Source organism: Patagioenas fasciata, chromosome 2 (assembly GCF_037038585.1).
Source record: "Patagioenas fasciata isolate bPatFas1 chromosome 2, bPatFas1.hap1, whole genome shotgun sequence".
Taxonomy (NCBI): domain Eukaryota; kingdom Metazoa; phylum Chordata; class Aves; order Columbiformes; family Columbidae; genus Patagioenas; species Patagioenas fasciata.
The window spans coordinates 88,514,518-88,538,062 of NC_092521.1; the positions used below are offsets into that span (position 1 = coordinate 88,514,518).

Below are 23,545 nucleotides of genomic sequence, written 5' to 3' on the forward strand. Positions count from 1 at the left end.
TCCCACTCTGTCTGATTCTCGTATGGCCTTTTTAGCTGCCTTCCTTGGCCGGCTTGCAGCAAACTACTGGTTAATGGCATGAAAACAATCCCACAAAATGCTCTTCAGATAAGATGGACAAGCATTTGAGAGCTTCAGTGGAGTAGAAAAGCAGTGGCAGTGGTCAGGAGGGTTTGAAAATTGAGACACAGCAAAGAGTGAGGGTTTGCCTCTCGCCTAAACTTCCTTTCCAGTTGGTATGAATTTTTTTTTGCATAAAACCTTAAAACAGCCCTCGAACTATTTAGAGGAGTCGTGTGGTAAAGATGTGTAGCTGTGATGTGCACAGCCTAAGCCATGAACTTTGTTTTATGGTGTTTGGTAGTAGCCGCCTGTGGTGGCTAAGCCGGTGTCAGCTATTCGGAGCTTATCTAGGCTCTCATCTGCATGATTCTTGTTTCAGCTTTGCTCAGCTGTTCATATATGTTTTGATTTTTCTGTGTGTTTATTTATTTGTTTTGTTTTGATTTAATTTGTTTTGGGTGGAGGGTTTTTGCTGGAGTTCTGGAAGGTGACCCAGTTGAACTTGCTCTTGGTTGATATTTGCCGTTTCTACCCACTGTGGCTGCTTCTTTTTGATGCGAGTTTTCAATCCTTTTGTGGATGGAGAAGTGAGGGAGGAAACAAATTCAAATGAATACAAAGAGCTATTTGAGTGTTTGTACATTTGTTTCAAAAATGCTTAGCTGCATTTTTGTTCCTTTGCTGGTAGGTTAGGCTTTGCAAGCAGATATACTAGAAACTGGGGAAATCCCACTTAATGAAACAGCTAAAGATAGGTTAGAAAGTAAGAGCTGAGGAGACAGCAGCAGTTAGTTAAGTGGCTTTTTTGGCAGTCTTTCAACAGGAAGCGGATTCACTTGAATGTTTCCGTCCTTTCATTCTTTTTTTTTTTTTTTTTTGAAGGAGCAGAAATATCCTCTTTTGCACAGGCTGGCAAAACTGCTTCTTTTTTTGTATTTTGTTTGTTTTGTTTCTTTTCTTTTTTCCCTCTGTCTTTCCTCCCCCCTGACACACTTAGCTTAAAGGATTCTTCCTTGCACACCTGCTACCACAATCATAAATTATTTTAGGATTAGGTGGTCAGAAATTGAGGGCATGTCTCTCCAGAAGGGACTGAAGAAGAAATTTAGTATTTTGATTGCTCTGTGCTGATGGAGATCTTGGGGCACAGGCCAAACTGGAGATCTTAATTTCTCTGCATATTCTCCTTTTGCAACTGCAGTATGCTTTCCAACTTTTATCAGTACTTTCAAGCTAAGCACAGTGGTTTTGATTTGCTGCCGTGTCATCATTGGATGCAGTTGGCTGTGATGTTCCTTTTAATGTTGAACATTTCATAAGCTTTTTTGAGGACTTACATTTTTCAGTGGTGGCTGTTTCTTACCAGCAAGCCAGGCTTGCCAAGCTCCCTCAAAAAAGGTGAGGAATTGGGAGACACTGTATTCTCACAATTGTCCTCTATTGAGTTTTATGTGTGCTGGAGATAGGCCTTGATGTTAAAAGATTTCAACCCTTTGGCAGTTTTCAACAGAAGATTTCCTTCTTCCGCTTTTGGAAGTTCGAATTGAGATCTGAATCCTCTGGGTTTAAATAAGGAATGCTTATGACTGCATATTAGGTCTGTTTTGTTGAATTAGATCCATGTCCTTGATTCTAGCCTAATCTTTGGGACAGTCTTTTTTTTTCCTGTTTTGTCTCTTGGAGAAGTTAAATCCAGCAAGGGACTGTACTTCAATACCCCATAAAACCAAAGGTGACTTATTCCAGCTAGAGATCAATGTTTTTATTAGTACCTCAGAGGAGAATTTGCACCTTGTCAAAGCTGAAGAATTTTGGCATCTCCCTGCCAGCACCTTCGTTTCTTTCTTAATGCCTGACGCTCTTTCAGAACTTGTTAATTCATGCATTCCTTGCTATATTATTATATTCTACTCTGTTATGTGTGCAAGCTGCTGAATTCAGGTTTTTGCAGTGATTCTGTACTTTTTTTTTTTCTCCATGAGCTTGTGGTATAGTGTGTGGGTGGAATTGGGAAGGCAAACAATTAATTTTGGACTGAGTTTTAATACTTGACATTCTCCTTCCATCTGATAAGCAATATGAGTGGGATATCTTCAAGGAACATGAATCAGTTTAAGTCCATGCACAAAAGAAATGGGAACAGTTGTGCCCGAGTGAATTTCCACTCCTCTGGAGGGCATTTGTAAGATGTGCCTTCTCAGGTAGGAGCTGGCATGTTGCATGAGGATGAAGAAATAGGGGAGTGGAAATAACCTGGAGGAAGACTTCTGTGTTAAATCAGTGTGAGGGGAAAACTTGATGGGCAAGTGCAGATTTTGTTGGGGAGTTTTTTGGACGTAAGTTTATAGCACAGAACTGACAAAGCTTTGGCAGTAGCAGTCTGCTGGTTCATTCTGTTCTCTGCCCAAATAATGGTATACTTTTTTTTTTTTTAATCCAGAAAATATCTTGAAAGAATTATCGTTTGAATATGTTTTTACCATTTTAATGTAACAGCTGGTTCAAAAGGAACATGTAAATAAGCAGCACTCTCTTCTCTAAAAAGCTCATTTAATTCTAATGATGTCAGCCACAGAGTGAGATCTATATGTGACCATCCTGAACCTGAATGTGGAGTGCTACCCAGCCATGAGTTGGTATGTATGGGGTAGCTGAGATGCCCTGATGCCGTAGGGTTTCCATTCTAGGCTGCTGGCAAGATTTTGTTGGCCACCTAAACCTTGTTCACATCAAGACACTAAACTGTAGGTCAGGATGACTTGTTGGATTTATTTCCAGCGTTCTTGTACCACTTTCTGGAAGACTTGGCAAGGGGGTTCAGAATGACGGGTCTCCTCCCTCCTTTTCCCATTGGAAAATATATTAATCAGAACTTATTTTTGGCAGGAATACACAGATTCTGGACGCTTTTAGTACCAGTGAGGGAACAGCTTGAAATTTCTTGTTGTATTCCACCAATGTTGGAATTTTATTAAAAGCAAAAGAGCTTTTGTTTGACCCATCTTTCTTTTGAATTTTAAATTACTTCAGTATAGTAGCCTGTATTAATTTCAACTTTATCTGAGCAATGTACCGTTTGCACCTGTGTTTTGGGCTAGCTGTATTTGAGCGAACTTGTGTTCTTCTGAACTTCATACCCATGGGATACTCTCTAGGTTATCTGTTTGGCTCTGCTTCGTTATTAAAAGAAGGTACCTGTGAAACACTTCAGGTTATTCTGCCGCAACTTGCAAGAACTTAAGCAAAATGCAGATTCCTCTTCAGGGTAGTGGAACATGCCTTTTCTTGGGGGATATTTTGCTGCCACCTCCTCGTCCCCATTGTATTCCTGTGAAATTTCACTTTTCCCAGCAGTCTTAAATCTTTTTGTTACTTACACCTTTCAGGCTGAGCTGAAGACATCTGTTTTGTACTGAGTGGTGCAAAAGATATTGTGGCTTTAATGTTAGTCAAAGTGCCTTTTTTGTGGAGAGAAAAAGCTATCATGCATATTACATTGAAGCTGCCAAAGTCATGGTTGTCTGTACTTCAGCAATAGGTGTGCTTGCTGCTGTTTAATTAAGTGCAGGAACTGTTGATGTGGTATGCTGCAGTTAAATAATCCAGCTTTGAATGAGCTTAATGTATTTTTAGTTTATAGCTAAAGGGTGAGATTGAGCAGTATCTTTTTTAGAATAAATAAATAATTTTAAAACGCCTTTCAGCTGCTTGTTTCCTTCTCTGTATTAATCTTCCCTCTCCTCCTTTCCTCCTCTGGAGTTTTACCACCCTTGTGAATAATGAATGAACCTGAGGATTAAACTGTGTCTCTCTGAAGTGGACTCCTCTGTCTGTAAAACAGCTAACCTAGTTTCGATTCTGTGCAGTGCTGCGAGATTTTTGCTCCTAATGGAAATAGTGGGTTTTTTTAATCCTTTGGCATTCCACGTGACTCCTCTGTAGCATGTCTGACCCTTATTTGCTGCTGAGCAAGTTCCAACCAGCTGCAGCTCTTGCAAATCTGTTTCATTCATTAATAGACTTTAAAGGTCAGTGTTGGCTCCTGTGTGCATGGCAGAAACTATCAATATTTTATCACTTTCTCTTAAGATTGATGACAGGAGCACAACTACCTTTTGTGTCCTGATCAGCGGCTTTATAGGCTTCAGCCAGCTTGTTTCTGAGCCTTGTGTCTTGAGTGCAACTTGCCCATTGCAGCTGCCCATTTCTGTTAGTTGGTAGGAGCGGTGCAGCCTGGTTTGAACGTGGTCCCTGCAGACTGGCAGGCTCTAAGGAAGCCTTTTCTGAAAAGAGGAGAAAGGAAGAGAGCGGTCTTACTTCTATTGAAAAGGCATAGTCATGCCAGACGTGGTAACTGAAGGAAAATAGCCTTATTTTTCCATTTATTTGTAATTGCTTGTGTGAGTTCTAGCCCTCGAGCTGCCTACAGTGTGTATTTGTCCAGCACTGCTCTGATCACCAAACATGAATCCTCTGCCCACAGAACTTGACTGGCAGGAGTGGGCAGTGCCTGCACCCCAACAGATCTTGTTGCCATCCTGGAAAAAGTCCTTTGCAAGTGAATAACTTCATTTCTGTGCTGCTTCAGTCTTTGCAGCTTGTGACAGGGCTGCAGAAAATACTGACAAGACCTTCTGCTACTTTGGGGAGTAGGGGAAGGGTGCCCAGGAACCACATAGAGCTAAAACTGTCTTGCTCCATACATCAGCAAGCAAGTATATACCTTTTTAATTTACTGTTAGCACCGTCTCTCTTTAAAAATCTAAAAGGCAAATTACTGCTCAGTCTTAGTTCTTTTTTTTTGTATGTGTGGTTGATGCATCTTTAGTTATCCAAATATTCATATTTTTCATATTTTGTAGTTGCTTTCAAGCCTACAGATTCAAACAACATATTGTCTGCACACTAGCCAGTATTTAAAATACTGACAAAATGGCTGTCTTTTTAACCAGTGACTTCTTTTAGTCACTTGAAGAGCAGCTGTACTCTCATGGTTCATTGATGATGAATTCAAAATTCATTTTTATGTGGAATGAATATGGAAATGATGTGGTTTGTTACTGCTTTTATTTGTAGGTTCATCTGTAGTAATGTTGGAGGTACTGAGGTCTTGGGATAGAGGCATTTTGATCTACTCGTTTTGCTGATGTTTTGTTCATACAAATGTGTTCATTTAAAAACGTGATCAGAAGTGTTGTTCTTATGATGCTAGACTTTTGGTCTTTGTCTGTTGTTGTGAACTTGTTGCTTTTGACCTTTGCTATCTTAACTGTTAAAAACAGAGGTTTTATTTATACTTCTAGACAAAACCTACAGGATGTTTCACTGAACTCCCTTATGCAACTTCTCTTTGCAGCCTGAGGTTTCTGAATGCCTCTGCCAACAAACTGGAAACGCTTCCTCCAGCCACTCTTTCTGAAGAAACCCATAGCATCTTGCAGGAGTTGTATCTGACCAATAACAACCTCACAGATAAATGCGTACCCTTGTTAACAGGCCATCCACACCTGAAAATCTTGCACATGGCTTACAATCGCCTACAGAGCTTCCCTGCGAGGTGAGTAGCTGGTTTCACTGCCTGTGGCCCGGTGGTGGGTGAGCATCATGAAACGCTTTCACAGCGAGTACTAAATTGCACAGAAATGCGGTGGCACAGGCTGTATTTTGAATGTGGTGGTACTGCGGTGGGTGGACTCACCTGCTGTGCCCTCTTGCACGTCACTGCCCTCTCTTGCGCTACACAGACAAGCGAGTGCTACGTGTTAATTGGTGTGTTTTCCTGGCACTTGAAATTATTTTTGACTGGACTAATGCAGCACGACTACAGTGTGCTTTTGAAGGTCAAGCAAGGAGGTCTTCTGTTTTCCCTGGCTTGGTCACTCTGTTCACACCTGGTGGGTTTCTTCTTACAGGAGACTGGTGAGCATAGCAGTCTGAAAATGTCCTCTGCATGCAGACTAACACCACTAGGGAAAAATCCTCTCACTCCAGAAGATTGTACCTTGGCAGCAATTTCTCTACTTTCAGTTCACTCTGTTTTAATCAGAAATCTTTGAAGTGCGACGTGCTGTAAAGCTGATGGGATACAACCTTGGGAAAGAGATGCCAATAAGTAAAGGGAGAGAGATCCCTGTCCTTGTGTGGTGTTCTGGGCAGCTGGACTTCAACAGCAAGGGGGAGGGAGATGAATTAGAGGGAAGGGCTGAATGGGACGCCAGAAGGTAGAGGGGAAAACGGGGCGAAGTGAGAAGCTAGAGTTGAAAGAAAGAGGAAGGAAGAAGGAAAAAGAGTGTAAGTGAGCTGGTGAGTAGGGGGAATGCAAGAAAAACAAGTCACTTGAAAAGTAGCATTAACAAAACATTGACAGAAGAAGCACACATTTTGTTCCACAACTGTGTTAGTGTCTGATGTGAAGAGAGGTGACAGGCACTGCTGTGAGCAAGTACCAAAGTCTGCAATTTTATTTTCTTAAAATAATGAAAACCACTGCTCTTATCACCACTTCAAGATCAAATATGTGTGTCTATTAAAAGAAAAATTCTCAAACTCTTGTTTTTATAGCAAAATGGCCAAGCTGGAAGAGTTGGAGGAAATTGATATTAGTGGGAACAAACTGAAAGCCATTCCAACAACCATCATGAACTGCAGACGTATGCATACTGTAATTGCTCACTCCAACTGTATTGAAGTCTTCCCAGAAGTCATGCAGCTTTCTGAAATAAAGGTAAGGAACAAATGTGCTTTGGAAGAAGCAAGTATAATGCAACTTTACCAATTCTGTTCTTGCCTCAGGTCTCTCATTGCTACAGGATAGTATATTCTTAGAAATTGCAGATATCTGACAGCTGCTTTCTCCTCTGAGGTCATATGCAAAATATTTGCCTCTGTGCTGTCTCAGAGCGGAATGGAAGAGCTGCCTGAAAATCTGATTTTACGCTCACCTTCACCACATCCTATCTTCTCTGCCAAATAAGTCTTAATTGTCTTCCTGTGACAGTCTGTTACAATACAACTTAAACATTTGGCAAGAGCTATGCGTAATTAACTCTTGCTGCCTCGGCAGTTGGTTGATTGTGTAGGAATGGACTTTGTTTAGAACACATGTAAAACCGCTGAAGCTGCAAAACAGGATAGGCCTTGGGGACAGAGAGAAATTCCAGGAGTGTAGGATTTGAGTATTTAAGCAAGCTACTTTAATTTTCCTAATTGCAGTCATATTTTGCACAACCGAAGGAATGCTTAATCCGTCTCTTGTACATGTTTCCAGAAGTAATTCTGTACTTTTTCTGACACTTCTTTTTGTGGGACGCATTCCTTGGTTGACCACGCTGAAGAACACTACTGCTTACCTTCTGTGAGTCGAGCTCCTGCTTCCCACCTGTCTATAGTGCAGAATATATCGCACTGCGTGCTGTTTCTGCTGACCAGAGCTGGGTTAACTCACAGCATGCAAATCTTGTGATACAGCAGAGAATTCTCCGAGGCTGAGAACCGATTACCTATTCACAGGCTCACAACAACTTAAGCATCCTGTGGTCGCTCTGTAAAGTCGAAAGGCTGAGTTCCCAGACTGTCCTGTGTGTCTCAGTGTCTGGGGTCAGGCAGACCAGCAGGAGCAATAATTTTGTTGGACAGCGAGTGCGTGTAAAGATGAGCTTTGTGGTTTTAGCCAGGAAATCTCAAACAAACTTGTGGGTTTTTGAATACTCCTCCCTCTTTGGAACAATGGCCAGAGGAAGCAGAGGGCCATTTAGAATCAATCAGAGCAAAGCCTTTTTTTCTTAGAGGAAGAATTGGGGTGGGAAAGCGAGGCTCTGTGCAGTAAACATTTGTTTAAAAGTATGAAGGTGGTGTTAACAAAAAAAAAAAAAAGGGATATTGTAAACACGTTGATATAAAAAACAATTAACTTTTTCATTTTGTTTGTGTGTTTTGGGAAAGCTGAACGTTTTATAAAAGCATCAGTGTTCAAAGTGCTACTTTGCCACAATGCGTAACAGAAATACTGTAACAGTTTCTTCCTGCTGGTTCTGTATGGTTAGTTCTCTTTGGTAGAAGAAAAGAGGCCTGGATGTCACTAACTGGTTTGGGACTGCAGGGGTAGTGTGTGTGACTTCACATAAGAGGGCACAGTGCTCTAGGACTGCACCTCTGTGGAAAGACAGTCCCTGGTCAGTGCTCAAGCCCAGGTTTGGCTTAGGTGAGATGAGTTCATATAGTTGCCAGATGGGAAGGTGTCTTGTTGGGCATAGGGGTTCTCCTGGCCTCTTGGTGATTTCTCTAGGTCGGCTGGTTTTGCTTTGGTATTGAATTAGCCCGAGAGGCTGACAAGTTATGATTTTGAAGTCAGTGATGCTGGAACAGGTAGTAGCAGCACTTACTATGTTGTCTGAATTCATTTCAGAAGTAAAACTACTATAAATGATGGTGTTTTTACATTTGCAGTGACTCCAGGATTTCCAAAACCAAGGTCATTTTAGTGATATAATTGTCTCTAAGCCTTTTTAGCACACTGTAGTCAAAGCTACCAAAGTTATGTGTTGTCCTCTGTGTTAAAGAGCCCAGTGGATGTCTCTGAGGTATCTTATACAATATATTTTTTAGGGTTTTTTTAATTGTATTTTATGACAGTTATTTATACTGTCAGAGCTAGGTTCATCTGGCCACACTGAAATATCTTCTGTGAATGGCCAAGCAGCTGGAAGCACGTGCACCTGAGCCAGTGGCCCAGCAGACACTTCTTCACAGCTGCTGTTTGACTTCGATTTCCTTGCCTTACAAAATAAAAAAGGGCACCTTTTTGTTATCCAGTGTCTTGGTGGTTTTTCACAGTCAAACAGTTGAGTACTCCTTGCTGCTTGAGCAGAGCTCAGGGACCCAGGCTTGCTTTTCCCAGCTGGGACTTGGCTTTACTTTATCATCCAGTTTTTGTTGACTGACAAGTTGCTTCTCTTTTGTGGTTGGCTTGCTGGGCTGCTGTGGGGAGGGTGATACAGAGGTTTCTTGTTGGAGCTTTTGGTCAAGCTTATCTTTCACAGGACTGTTACCTTGACATCTTAAATAAGAGAAGATCTAGTAGCAGTAGCATCTTAAAGATGAAACTCTCCATCTTTGGTAGCTTTCTCACAGTTAAATAAGTCGGTGTCGGTATGCCCACCTTCAGTCACAACTGATAACTCAAGTCCCTTCCAACCTTGGACAGAACAGTTACAAAGCCGTAAATTCAGTGTAAAGAAAAGCTGGATATTAAACCTTGTCTTCCAGCTGGCCCGTCCAGTACAAAATCCTGTGTGTAGTTGTAGGAGTTGTTCTTCTGGTCCTGCATGGGTGGGGCTAAACCAGCTTGCATTAAAGTAACACATGAGGAAATTGTGATCAGTTAGGAAATATGTGCTTTCCTATTCCTTTCCTACTTCTCTGGGGAGCAGAATAAGGACTACATTTAACACAGGTATGCAGAAAGTCCCTCTTAGCCTGTTCTTCAAATGGTACAAATAAAATCTAAGAAATCCTAACCTGATAAATAAGCTGCCTTTTCTAGTGCCCAGGTGCCATGGGATCTGCTGTGGAGTGTTGCTACCTCTGATGTGTTGGGCATTTAATGAGAACAATGAAATACTGATTTTTGTACTTCTTATTCCAGCATGTTCTTCCATCAAATCTGTAATGGGCTTGAGGTGTTGAACACAGCAAGGGCTGCTGGCAGCTTCTTTAATCTGCAAAGTAATTACTGGCTCTCTGGAAGCAGCAAGGAATTGCGCAGAGGGAAAAATCTCACTGGAATAACTGTTCTGTTAAGCCGTCTACTATTTTGTTTGCATGACAGATTTAAACACTGATTTCCTTATCAGGCTTAGATAACATCAGTGGTTTGTTCTTACTAGATAATGAGGCCTCCATATTAGACAACCTCAAGATTCGGGTTGGAAATTCATTATTTCCATTGCATGTATTTAATAAAGTGTTAGGAGATTTTTCTTTTCCAGATTTTACTAGGTTATCTTATGCCTTTTTCTACCTCAGGACCCGATTTCTTTGAATATACCTACAAAAATGAAAGCTTCTCACTTATGCCAATGGAAATTACATAATGGTCAAAACGTACAGCTAGGAAGAGCCACCTCCTGCCCCTTTCAACTTTCTGTTTTATTAAGTTTTCAAAGTCTTTCTGCAGGTTGAAAGTAGAAAATTGTCTTTCTGAAGGATGTGAATAGTTCTTCTATCCTCTGTGAAATACCAGCCTGCTATGTCCTACCAATAGTTTTTTTTGCGATTTTTGATGCATGCTACACTGGTGGTACTATAGTAGGGTTTGAAGAGTTGGTTTTGTTCTAAAATGCTATCTTTTTGCCTGTGTATTGACTTTCATCTGGATATGCAGCTTTAAATTATATTTGTTTGTGGATTTTGTCATTCTAATGCACTTGTTGTAGCTAATTTGTGCTTAGCTGGTGGATAGCCAGCAAGTTTCTCTGCTGTTTTGCATCATATTTTTTCTGAAACATTTAAGCTTTAATTTTTTCACTCATTTAATTGACTTCATATTTAAATGAGTCCATCTAAGATGACACAAATTAAAACCATGTTTAAAACTGCTCCAATATTTTTTCCTTTCCCCTTCTACTCCTCCCTTGCACATGAATTCATAACCCTGCTTATTTTAATATCCCTCGGTATATTTTGAATTCCTGAAAGTGTGGTCATATTTGGCTGGTTTAAACTGACTTCGAAGGAAGGACTGCTGTGGCCAGTGGCTTAGACACCCCAACTGTATCTCCGTTTCTTTTGTGTATTAAAAGACTGGCAGCTGTTTTCATTGGTAACACTTAGATACTTAAAAGTACAATTGCCATCTTTGTCTCTGTGAAGAGCAGACAAACATTACTAGTTTTATAACAAGATGAGACCTGGCAAGAGGTGGAAATGGAAGGAACATATTTCTAGGTGTCCCAGACATCTGGTAAGATGGCTAAATGCCATATGAACGTCTTTTGTAAGAACCACTTAAATGAATGGTCGTAGGTCTCAGCCACAGCTTTTATTCTTTGTGAAACATGCACTGATATATTTAATCAAAACTTGTATGGACTGGATGACAACTGAATTCTCTTGCTTATTTGGCTGCTTTCCTTTTGCAGTGTGTGGACCTAAGCTGCAATGAACTGAGTGAAATCACATTGCCTGAAAACCTGCCTCCAAAACTGCAAGAGCTGGACCTGACTGGAAATCCCAGATTAGCCTTGGATCACAAAACCCTGGAGCTGCTGAAGTAAGTTACCTTACACAGCAAGTGGGGAAGGGGCAGAACGACTCCTGTCACCAGGCTATGACAACACCACAATACATGGAAGTGTAAATCTCTTTTAAGGAGTGTGGCTCCTTGTTAGCAGTGGATCAGAAAGTGACAGATTTTAGGGCTATGTCAGAAATTGATGCTTCTTTAAAGGGCATGACTTTACTCACTTCAGTGCAATTTCTTTCAGCTGTAACTCCTGAAGGGGACTAGTGGTCTGGTATAGCCACTATTGGGCCAGTTTGATGTCCATTTTACTTCTGACATTAGCTTAAAACAAAATACCTATTTTATTCCACCATTGGGATGCCAGTCAGTGCATTTTTTTTCTCACATTCATCTGCTTGGGTCTGTCTTCGCTGTTGTGCTGCTTTTTACCTCTTCACATACCATTTCTTGTTAACCTTCATACCTCCTTGCTTTTGTCCTACATAATATAGATTTATTTTTTTAAATCATATTTTAACCTCTCCTGAAGACTCACATCTCCCACTCTGCTTGCAGCAAAGCTGCTTCCCATGCTTTGGGACTCTCCCTTTCCTTCCTGTCTACCTGTTTGTTTATGGACTTCAGTGTCATCCGTAACCAAAATTCACCATTTGCCTTGTGCCTCCTGCAGTGTGTTGGTTGGGAAACTGGTACTAAACCAGATCATCTGTGGACAGCGATGCTGCCTTGAGCTTTTATGTCCTGAAGGGAACTGCATCAGCTCCAGGTTTCCTTCTACATCTATTTGATCCTTAAATATTGAATGATTCCAAGAAGGGTTAATTTACTTTTTAAGGGTTGAGCGGTTTTTTAGTGTTATTTGCTTTTAAATTGTTGAGATCAGACACTGGAGTAGTAAACCTCCGCTGTTGCGCAAGCAAGAGAAACTTAAAGTGTGAGTTTGCTTATAAATTCCATCAGTGGAGTTTATAAAATTTAAATGGAAATTTGAATAATGATGAGTTTTCACAGATAAAAATAAGAGTCCATTCTCTGCAACAGACAGTAAAAAACAGGGGCGTTCCTCTATTTTAAGGGTGGCTTCATTGTATACAGGAAATCTTCCTGAAGAAGCAGTGTGTAATGTTGCTCTGATTGATAGGGTAAAACAAAAAGAAATTTATATATATGACAAAGCTAATTGAACAGTGTCAAAACTGAAAGTGAAATATAAACTTTTCTTGTGTATAACCCAGCAAACAAGATGGGCAAGCCAGTCTCTTGCCACCTCAGTATTCAGGAATTATGCCCTATAGCAGTATTGTACCAATTTAAGTCCTAAGTAGTAGAAGAGTAAGTAGTGTGACCCAGTTACACATGATACCTTCACTGTCACGTGCATTGTCTTTAATTCACAGAAAACTTTTTTCGTCTTGTTATGTGTATTTCGTTTGTTTTGGTTTGTTTGTTTTGGTTTGAAATCAGTTATTCTTAAGACCTCAGGCCTTTTCTCTTCCCTAATATCCATTAGCCACTATTGGTCCAGGCCTACTGAAGGGCTTCTTGGTGCCTGTACTGATACACTGCACTGACTTCTACAGTATATTGCTATAATTGACTGTGAGGGAGGAGGTGCTCCTTTCACTTGTTTGTGGGGTTTTTTTGTGGCAAGTGCAAAAATACTTGTGCACTTGGTACTTTTTATATCTTCCTTCTGCATGTGAAAGGCAGCTCTCCATCTGTGTCCTGGCAGGATTGAAGCAGGTAGTAGGTTAATATGTATTCTTAGTACTGGTGAGAAGAAGAGTCCTGTCATGCATGCTTGCTTTTTTAATATGTATGGGATCTTAAAGGAGGCTTGCATGCTTGGGAGGATGTTGCCAAGTGTTCCATTGGATGTAAGAATTTTCAGTAGCAATTACAATGAAAAAAAGGATGGTGCTGCTTTGATTGTTTTAGGGAAGTGCATCTAGGTCAGTTGTAACAGTCATTTTAAATTAGAGGGGAAACAAACCATGCTGACTGGAAGTCTTAGCCCATCTTCCCTGCATAGGATGTGCTGCTGGATATCATTCCATTCTGGGCCCATGGTCTGTTTGTAGTGGTGCCACTGAGGAAGCTGAAAGCAGCGCACTGAGGTGGCTTTCTTCACTGCTGGGAAGCCCTGAGACAGCTCTGGGTCCTTGACTTGCCTAGGAACCAAGGGTCAGTCAACCCGGTTAAAAAAGAAAGAAACAGAAAAACCCTTTTGATCCAGGCTCCTCTGTCCTGGGAAATAAGTGCCTTGTATGAGCAAGCTGTGAAGAAAGTGTGTTTGCTCATGTGTGTAGTGGTTTGCAAGTGGAGACAGAATTAAAATGCCTGCTACTTTAGAAGAAATCCAGGTTTCCAGTTTGTTTTGGGGTCAGATAATCTTCTCTTAACACTCATGGCAAAATGTTTGCCTCCTGTTTGCCACATGGAAGGCTGCAAAACCAAGGGCTTAAAACACTGGTGGTTCTAACATTATTTATGTAATTTGTTTGCTTTTTATCTGCCCTCACTGGTGTACATCCTGACTATTAGCGTAAAAATAAATAGAACTGGATGTGACAGTACTTGGGGTTATTTGAGGAAGGCTGTGCAATGCTGAAAAGACTTTTCTGTGTGTTCAGGTCAGGTGGGAGTTTGGATAGAGAAAAATGAATGCTCAGAGTGAACAGTTAGAACTTTCTGCTTGTGTCCTTTTATGATTCATTTGGTTCATGAAAGGTTCGTGTGCCTTTGAAGTGTCTGCAGCATGTGGGGAGCTCACTTTCCTGCCTTTGGAAGAGAGCTGTGGGGAGGTCATCTCTCCCCAGCAAAACAGGGCTCTGAAGAGTATAAACAGAGAGGGCTGGGCCCTTTTTAAGTCTGTACTATGCTGCGTGAGATATTTGAAGTTCAGACTAAAGGCTATGTTGGTAGTAAATTGGAGGGTTGAGAATCAAGGGCGTCAGTAAAAATTGGACTGTACAACTGGGGAGGCAGAAGGGCTGAGCTTATTTGCAGGACCACAGGCTGGCACTTGCAGGATGAGGAGGAAATGGATTTCTGTTTGTGGGCATTTTCATGGAAAGCTATTAATACATGTTCCTGAAGACTGGTTGTTTTTTTCATTTAGGAGGTGATGTGGGTCATACAAGAGGCTTCATTTGAGTACAGTGAAAAGAGCCCAGAGGCTTGTTGTTGAAATGAGTAGGAGAGATGTATAAGATAAAAAAATCACTCTCCTGTACTGGCTTTCATCAAGCTAGGGGCAGATTTACCTTGTATCCCTACTGGGCCAGGTTGAAACAAATAGCTTAGGGGTGAGGGCAGGAAAAGAAAAGCTGGCTGAGCAAAACAGTGCAGCTGACGCCCTCATAGAGGCTCAGTTATTTACTGCTTTTTTATTCTTTGTGTACAGACACATAAAAGCTACCGTTTTGGACGTCCTCCTTCGTTTTATTCTATTAAGTATATTAGTAAGAACTGGGAGCGGCGAAGAAAAGTGGCTGTACATACATTTTAAGCTGGATCATGTCAGGATTTCAATCCATCGCATCTTCCCCTTTCCTTTCTCCTTGCAGCAATATCCGTTGCTTCAAGATCGACCAGACTTCGTCCAGCGATGCTTCGGGAGCGCCGGCGGTGTGGAGTCACGGTTACACAGAAGCGTCGGGTGTGAAGAACAAGTACGACCTGGCGTGGTTTTTGTCATACGAGCATCCCAGCAGCAGAGCACCTCTATGCTGATACAAAGAAGTCCTTTCAGTGAAAGTTTTGGGGACGTTTTGGGCCTCACAAAGGCAGAGGCCATGCCGTGTCTCTATATTTGTACACCAGGCCGCTGCCTGGCTCTCAGCTTTGGGTTTTGTTAGGGAAGTTGCTAAGATACAAGTGTAACCGACACATTTTGTCTATGCAAGACTCCAGTACTTGCAAAAGATCTGAGTGCTTAAAAGCATTTTCCTCTTTGTAAAGCTTCTTTATCTTCAACCAAAGGATGTTTACCAAGCAAATCAGAGATACTAAAGGAAGAGGCAGAATGGCCAAAACTCTGAATATTCATAGTGTGCAGAGCTGCTGTGACTAAGGCAGCACTTGACAAATAGTGTACCAATAGTCTGCTAGTCTCTGTGTTGCTGGCAATGTGATGAATCTTTCTTTGTTCCTTAAATACCTTTTTAGAAATCTTCTGCTACCTAGGTTTCCGTAGCAAGTGCCAGCAAGCCTTTCCTACAGCCTGGTCATCTGCATGTTAAATCACAAGGGTGGCTTTTGGAGGAGCAAATGCAGTTTAAACTGATGTTTTTTCAGAGATATTTTTCCCCCTATTTCTACAAATAAGGCACGTGTTGACATGCTGAAAAGGAGGGAGAATCTTCCAGTATAGTTCTTTCCACATGTTAGAGCTTTTGGTGAGCCTGACTTTTCTCCATAGCTCAGAAAGCAGTCCTGAAATGCTTGTGAACAGAAAAGGTTAGAAATAGCTCTCAGGCCAGGCTGCATCTCTCCGGTCAGAATGACAAGATGAGAAACCAGTAGTGGGTAACAACCTTGATGTTCTCCTGCTTTGTTTTTTCCCTAGGCTCTGTGTGGCAGCACTCTCAGCCAACAACTTCTGCGACAACCGGGAGGCACTTTATGGTGTTTTTGATGGTGACCGCAACGTGGAGGTGCCGTATCTGTTGCAGTGCACAATGAGCGACATCTTAGCAGAAGAACTGCAGAAGACAAAAAATGAGGAGGAATACATGATCAACACTTTCATCGTAATGCAGAGGTGTGTCATGGATCTGAAGCCTTTTTTACCTTGTGTATGCTCATTGGGCAGTTGTTCACTTTCAGGTCAGATGTCTGCTCTTTTCCTGCTTCAAAAAAATGTGAGGGGGGGAAAAGCCATGGTATCTGGCTACGATGTTTTCTTTTATTGCTTGTTTAGTGAATATTGCCCTCTGTTCCTTTCAAGTGTGGGGAGAAAAACCCCAACACTTCCCTACCCAAATGAAAAAGAAACACCCCACCTGCAGAGTTACTAAGTGCTGATGACCAAGTGGTGGGTGGAGGTTTACTAATTTCTGGTATCTTAAGTCTGAAAATTCATAATTGGCTGTAACCAAGTCAGTGGTATGAATCTGTTGATCATCTTTTAAACTTCCTTACTAATACTGGCTGCGAAGTCTGGGCTGATCTTTTCTGTTTCTCTGTACCAATTCAGGTTACTTAAGGCTACACAAATATTTAAAATATGTAGTCTGGCTCCTTAGAAACTTCTATCTCATGTCATCCCTTTGGCCTTTTAATATTATTTGAGCAGGACCCATCCAAAGAGAATGTGACACGATAGCTGTGAGTGTAATAGTAGCTCTGTGTAGTGGTTTGGAAACCTGCATGCGTGCTGTTCTTGACAGAAGGAGAAACTGTGCCTGGAGAGACACAGCACAAAGGAGGAGTACGAAGGGAACTGAGCAAAGGAGAATGAAGAGGTCAGGGAAACAAAAGAGAAAGCAAATAAGCAGCTTAGAGACTGAGGGAATAGATCAAGTTAAAAGTATCCTTTGGAAAGGAAAAACACTCAGGTTCTGGTATTGGGAAGGATACAGAAGCAGTAGGATGGTATTGAGCCTTGCAAATGCAAGAGAGAAAATTCTTCCTTCCCATAATTGCTTATAACAGTGCCTCAGGCCGGTAGCTGAGAAGGTGGTTGCCATATACTTAAAATATCCAAAATAGTAAGGAATTTTAGTATTGAAAGTGCTTATTAAATGGTTTTGTTTTCTACTAATGCAATTTCACAGGAATGTGGCGTTCCTGCAAAAAACTGTTTGGTGGTTTTTGTTTTGTTTATTTTTTGGTCTCAGGTCAAAATAAGCTAATCGCCTCTTTGGAGAACCATAAATAGTATTCATCACAGTTGCATTTAACCATTCATTGAGGATTATTACAGATGATATGCAACACTCCTGAAGTGTATTGTTAAAAATAAAAAAGTACATTGAAGCCTAGTTACAAACTTATTGGTGCATTCTCTCCCCAGGATTTTGAATCACAAGTTCTTGCCAGCTATACCTAGCCTTACTATAAATTTTGGTAACCTCTATAATTAGCTTTCTAATTACTGTAATTCCTAATTATTACAGGACAAGGCCCTGATTAACAAGATACTGGGAAGGAGGGATGGTTTTTTTCAGTCTGGTATTGAAATGAATGTTTTTCCATAGATATTTTTTTTTTTTTTTTTTTTTTCACTATGACCCCTTCTAAAACAGCAGGCTTAAATATTTCCAAGAACCTATTGAACAGGTTAGTTACTGACAGGTTAAATGAAAATGTGCCTTCTTGCAGTGGAGTTAGTAGCCACTGTGCCTTTTTGATCATCATTTGATACTTTCAAGAGCATTATTCTGAAAACATCACAAAACAGTGAACCTCTGCCTTCTGTTTTTGCACAAAAGTAGAGTTTTTACAGTTAGAACTACTATTTTAATAAAAAATTCTGTAGCTTCAGAAGTCAAAGAACCAGATGGATAATACGAACCACCTTTTTAAGCTCTAGCTCTACATGCTTAATAGTCCTCAGTACTTCTCTAACCCTCTCTGTTTGCCTTGATCTCACATCTAAAGCAAACTTCTTTAAGATAGAGAGGAAGAGAGACAACTGTGCAACTCTTTAAAGTGCAAAGATTTTTTTTTTTTATTGTTCTAAAACTGAGCATATTTGAGTATCTGCATACGTGTGCATAAGACACTGCCTGAGAGTCGCACATGATTTCTCTGCAGTGCTGCCGTAGTGTCAGAGTCTTCAGTGGAGACTTTTGTTTCTGTCCCAATGATCCAGTAGAGTCAATGCCCTGAGTGCTTGTGCTTGCAGAGCTGCGTCTGTTTCTCCATAGTACCCGTAACACTTGTTTTCCAATTAAAGAACAATTGTTGTTTTGTTTAAATTCCAGGAAACTTGGAACAGCTGGACAGAAACTTGGAGGCTCTGCTGTCCTTTGCCATATAAAACATGATCCCATGGACCCTGGTGGATGCTTCACACTAACCTCAGCAAATGTGGGAAAGTGCCAAACGGTCCTCTGCCGGAATGGGAAACCTCTGCCTTTGTCCCGGTGTTATGTGATGAGTTGCGAAGAAGAGCTGAAGAGGATCAAGCAGCACAAGGCCATTATTACAGAGGTTAGAGAACAGTTAGGGACTGTTGCAACTTGCAGCTTCCTTGGCGAGTATTTGCACAGCAATGCATGAAATTACATGTCAGGATTAGTAACCTCTTAAGAGGTGGTGTTAGTGCCAGGGTTTCCACAGTTGCACTTTTCATTTCAAGGTGATTCATGTCATGCAGTCAAGTTATCATGCAGTCAAGTTGCTTTTCCTTCCATTGCCAGGCTGGTTTTTTGGTTAGCTTCAGAGGGTGAGCTACTGTAAGCATGTTGTGTTGTAACAGGAAAGCCTTGACCCTCCTCCTTATGGAAAGAGTAATTGCTGCATTGGAGCTGTCATGGAGAACCTCTCCAATTGACAAGGATGAGAGGGCAGAGCACCTGGAGCAGTGCTGTCCTTCCCTTAGGAGACTCATTGCTCTGGCAGGCTGACTTTGCTGTCTGAGCTGCTACGTTCCCAGAGCTGCCCTTTGAGAGGTGGCTCTCAAAGAGAGCGCTTGCCCAAAAAAAACCCCATCCTGTGCTCAGCTGAACCATGAGAGAGGAGAAGAGTATTTGTTCCCTTCTTACAAGCTTGAAGCCACTGCTGTCAGTTTTGCTTTGCCTTGGATGATGCATGCACAGGAATAGATAAATATTGAATCGTCTTAGTGGTGGAGGAAAGGGCAGAAAACTCACTGCCGGGTGCCTGCGAGCAGTGTGTGTGTAGGGGGGAAGGTGTGTGCGTGTGGAGTAAGTCATGTGCCTATTGATCTTGCCAGGGAAAGGTGACAACTGGGATCTCAAACGTGACAAGTTGGAAGGGAGTCACTCCAGCCTAGCATGCGTCACGGAGGCACACTTGTTCTGTTGTTTCATAAAGGAAGAGGGAAACTTCTGCACTGGATCTTAAGATGACTCACTGATTTCATGCACGTTGATGGCTTATCACGGCCATCAACGGGGAAGTTAACAAGTCGACAAGGTTTTTTACTTCTGAGTGGTTTTAGAGGGGAAGCTTTTTTTAGTCTTGTTTCACTTTTCTGTGGTTTTCTGCTTCATAATAACGCCTACAGTCATCAGCTGAGTGTAAATCCTCACCTTTGCTGTTCTTCTTGAACGAGCAATTAGCAAGGTGCAGCTAGCCCCAGAAGGCTGACGGATAGTCAGGCTTGCTGTTTCAAACACTTGCTCTGCTTATTCTGGCAACTTGGAGTCTAACCAGGACAGAATCCTGGGATTTGGACGTGCAGGGATTTACATTTTTACTGATGTTTTCCCTTCAGATATTACTCCTCCTCCCCTTGAATGTCATATCTAAGTGGAAATGTAGTAAGTAATTGGGGCGTGGAAAACATTTCACTACAGCTCAGCTGGCTGAGAAATGCAGACTTGCTCTTTGCTGCATTTGACTTGCATGCTTCATTTAAACTCTTTTTTTTCTAAATGAACTTTTGTTTCTGAAGTGATGAGCCAAAATGAAACCTATGATTGTTACAGCTGCAAGAGCAGAGTCATAACTGAATGACCTGCCCCTGTATCAAGTGGAGCTGTGTGTGGCTTTGCCCTGTAGAAAGCCAGATATCATGGGCGGAGGAGGGATAAGTCTGACTCAGTGGTAAAACATTAGTCCAGTTGCCTCTCGCAGCTGCAGGAGCAGAATAGATGTCTCCTTGTTGCAGACTTCTGCTTTGTTGGTCTGTGCACAGGTGATGCTGATGACAAATGAGTTGGGTGTAGGAGTTGTAGCGCAGGGTTGGAAACCAGCCATTGCTGTGCTCTAATCCCAGCTCTCTCACCTCCTTACAAGTCACTTTGCTTTTCCATCTTCTCATCTGTAAATGGCAGTGTTTGAGGTACTGCAAAAACAGCCATTGCTAAAATGCAAGGAGGTGCAGGTGCTGTGTATCCTTGTCTGCTTTGTTTTCAGTTTTCTGTCCTTTCTAATTTCAGGATGGCAAAGTGAATGGTGTGACGGATTCAACAAGAATCTTGGGGTACACCTTCCTTCACCCAAGCGTTGTGCCGCGTCCTCACGTCCAGTCCATCACCTTAACTCCACAAGATGAATTCTTCATTCTGGGGAGCAAGGGGCTGTGGGACAGCCTCTCAATGGATGAAGCAGTGGAGGCAGTCAGAAACGTGCCTGATGCGCTGGCGGCCGCCAAGAAGCTTTGCACTTTGGCACAGAGTTACGGCTGCAATGACAGTATCAGCGCTGTTGTGGTTCAGCTCAATGTGACTGAGGACAGCTTCTGCTGCTGTGAACTTAATGGGGTCCCACCCCCCAGCCCGGGCATTTTCCCTCAGTCTGTCAACGTGGTCATCAAGGACAGGCCAACAGATGCACTTGGGATGCCGTCTTCCAGCAGCGGCATGGCTTCGGAGATCAGCAGTGAGATCTCCACTTCCGAAATGAGCAGTGAGGTGGGGTCCACAGCCTCCGACGAGCCTCCCCAGGTGGCCATGAATGAGAACAGCCCGGCCTACCCCGGGGAGCAGCGCTGCATGCTGCACCCTGTCTGCCTGTCCAATTCTTTCCAGCGGCAACTCTCCAGCGCCACCTTCTCCAGCGCCTTCTCCGACAACGGCCTCGACAGCGATGATGAGGAGCCGATTGAGGGGGTGTTCACCAACGGCAGCCGCGTGGAGGTGGAGGTGGACATCCACTGCAGCCGAGCAAAGGAGAAGCATCTTCTCCAAGCGCCGGTGGAAGCCAGCGACGAAGGTATCGTCATCAGTGCCAATGAAGATGATCCCGGCCTTTCCAGGAAAGCCGAATATTCTGCCACGGGCACGATAGGGCGCCGGCGGGGCAATGGTTCTGTGGCACCACAAGAGAGGAGCCACAACTTAATTGAAGTCGCAGCAGATGCACCACTCCGAAAAACAGGGGGGTACTTTGCTGCTCCAGCACAGCCTGATCCCGATGACCAATTCATCATCCCGCCAGAGCTTGAAGAAGAAGTCAAGGAGATTATGAAGCAGCACCAGGAACAACAACAGCAGCAGCAGCAACAGCAGCAGCGGCAGTACCCGATGGACCACCTGGCAGACTATTACGATACACCACTATGACCCACTCTGTTCACTGCTCAGAAATAAACTAATGAACAAGGAGACTTGAGTGTGGGACCCAGTGGGCTCGCATCACAGCAGGGGTTTTCCTTATCCTTTTCCTTTATATACTTCCTTTTACTTATCCTGCCACTACAGATAACTGCAGCTTTTCAGTTTGTTAGGTTTAATATTCATCGACTTTTCTTCTAGAGACGCTTGACTGGTAAAGTTTAAAATAGTTAACCTTCCCTTAACATATCAAGTGTAAAAACAAAACAAAACAAAAAAAAAAAAAATTAAAAGGTTTAATATATTGCTGAGAAACAGATGATGATGTAATATTTTTTAAAATGGCTTGTTTGTTTTGTTTGAAAAGCAGGGCAGTAGCCAGTGCTAAATGATTTAAGTAATATTGTAATACTGTATTTCTTTGAGAGAAAAGGCTTTTTATTGGTCTTGAAAATGATAGACATTTGTAGAATATGGAGACTAACTCCTAGGAGTTGCTTTACTCTTTCAGGTGACTTAAGTCACTGAGATCCACTAATTTTCTCTGAGAGAACAGTTGATTGGGAAATTCCTGTAAATAGCTCAGTGTTGTATAGTGATGCTTACATGTTTTGTAGCCTTAGCATTAAGGACACAACCTGAAAAACTGACCTTTTTTTCTTAAGCGACTCTGGGCCATGGTCATTGAGCATAACGGACTGAGTGGCTGTGTACAAGTTAGCTAGAGCTGAGATGGTGTAGACCATTTAAAGAAACCCACTTTTTCCTCCAGTCTCTTTCCTTACTTTTACAGACATCTTTTGTTTGTGTTCCTTACTGCTGCCACAACCAGCATGATTGTATAGAGCTCATTTGCTGTAGAACATTTACATACCAAGAGTTATATTAAAGCCGAATGCACAAATGAACATGTCATAATTTTTGTTATAATAAATATGAAATTTACACCTGACATCCACTTTTATGTCTTAATAGCTGAGCAGCAGCTTTCAAACAGTAGCTTGCTGTGGTTCCAACAGCGGGCTGCTCAGTTCAAACCGAGAAGTGTTGAAACCTTTTCGGCTCGATCATGTTTTTACACTAACTGCAGAACTAGAATTCAAAGGCCATACAAAATGGCCTTTAAAAGATACAGAACAACTCTCTGAGGAATTGACTTGTTTCTTTATTTTTTTCTTTCTTGGTACTAACTCAGCACTATTGATTTGCCCTTCGCCACAGTATTGGCAATGCCAGAAGACTGAAGAGGAGTGGTGCTCTGGCTCTGTCCCACTGGGACCGAGTGACTGAAGATAGAAATGATGAAGGGATAATACAGGTTAAGAAAAGGGAGAAAGAAAACACTGGATGCAGGGAGAAGAGGGAAAATATAAAGAGAAGGTGGAGAAGTGAACTCAAAGCTACCTACATAAACTCAGATTTGCTCCAATGTGTTGAATGAACGTGAGTTCAATGGCAGTTTGACTTCGGTGGCAAAAGGGCATTTTTTGTGATACCTGTGGGAAGGAGAAACACCGTTTTTCAGTATCGCCTGCAAGCAACTGTTCCATTTTAATTGTCACTCTTTTAAAAGCTGAATTAGTGTGTGATCATGATGGTGTCTTGCTCCTGCTTGACATGCAGTCTGTATTTTGGGAGAGGACTGTGATTGTCCTGATGTGTCCTAGGATGAAATAGCCAAGTTAGGACAGGATGGCTGTTAACAAGAGATTTTGAGTTTCTTTTCTGTAAGTAATAACAAAAACAGCAGAGGAGCAAACATGAAAATACTTGGTTTGGTAAATGTTTATAGTACTGCCTACTGTAGATCTAGAAGATTGTACTTCATTGTAATTTGAGCTTCAAAATATTTCTTTCTTAAAGAAAACTCATTAAATAATGTATTTAAACAACAAGAAGTTTATGGTTTATTGCCTGGTAACTCTTAGATATTCTTTGGTGAACTGTTTGTATATTTCAAATTTTGTTGAGTGATTAATTTTCCTTGGTGTCCTTGGCAAGTGTTATCTTTTCTGTTGAGATGTTGCTTGAGGCTGAAGGTCATAAC

At 41.9% G+C, this 23,545-nt stretch overlaps 1 protein-coding gene across 2 annotated transcripts in view; it reads left to right on the forward strand.

Moving 5' to 3' along the window:
* PHLPP1 (PH domain and leucine rich repeat protein phosphatase 1) overlaps positions 1 to 23,396 on the forward strand; it is a 144,062-nt gene extending 120,666 nt beyond the window's left edge. For both annotated transcript variants that reach the window (XM_065830890.2, XM_071804521.1), the window contains exons 11-17: positions 5,420 to 5,620; positions 6,625 to 6,787; positions 11,202 to 11,332; positions 14,875 to 14,979; positions 15,876 to 16,070; positions 18,238 to 18,466; positions 20,383 to 23,396. In XM_065830890.2, coding sequence (XP_065686962.1) covers positions 5,420 to 5,620; positions 6,625 to 6,787; positions 11,202 to 11,332; positions 14,875 to 14,979; positions 15,876 to 16,070; positions 18,238 to 18,466; positions 20,383 to 21,507 — 2,149 coding nt within the window. In that variant the 3' untranslated portion in view covers positions 21,508 to 23,396. The remainder of the gene's footprint in view (positions 1 to 5,419; positions 5,621 to 6,624; positions 6,788 to 11,201; positions 11,333 to 14,874; positions 14,980 to 15,875; positions 16,071 to 18,237; positions 18,467 to 20,382) is intronic.
* The last annotated feature ends 149 nt before the right edge of the window (positions 23,397 to 23,545 follow it).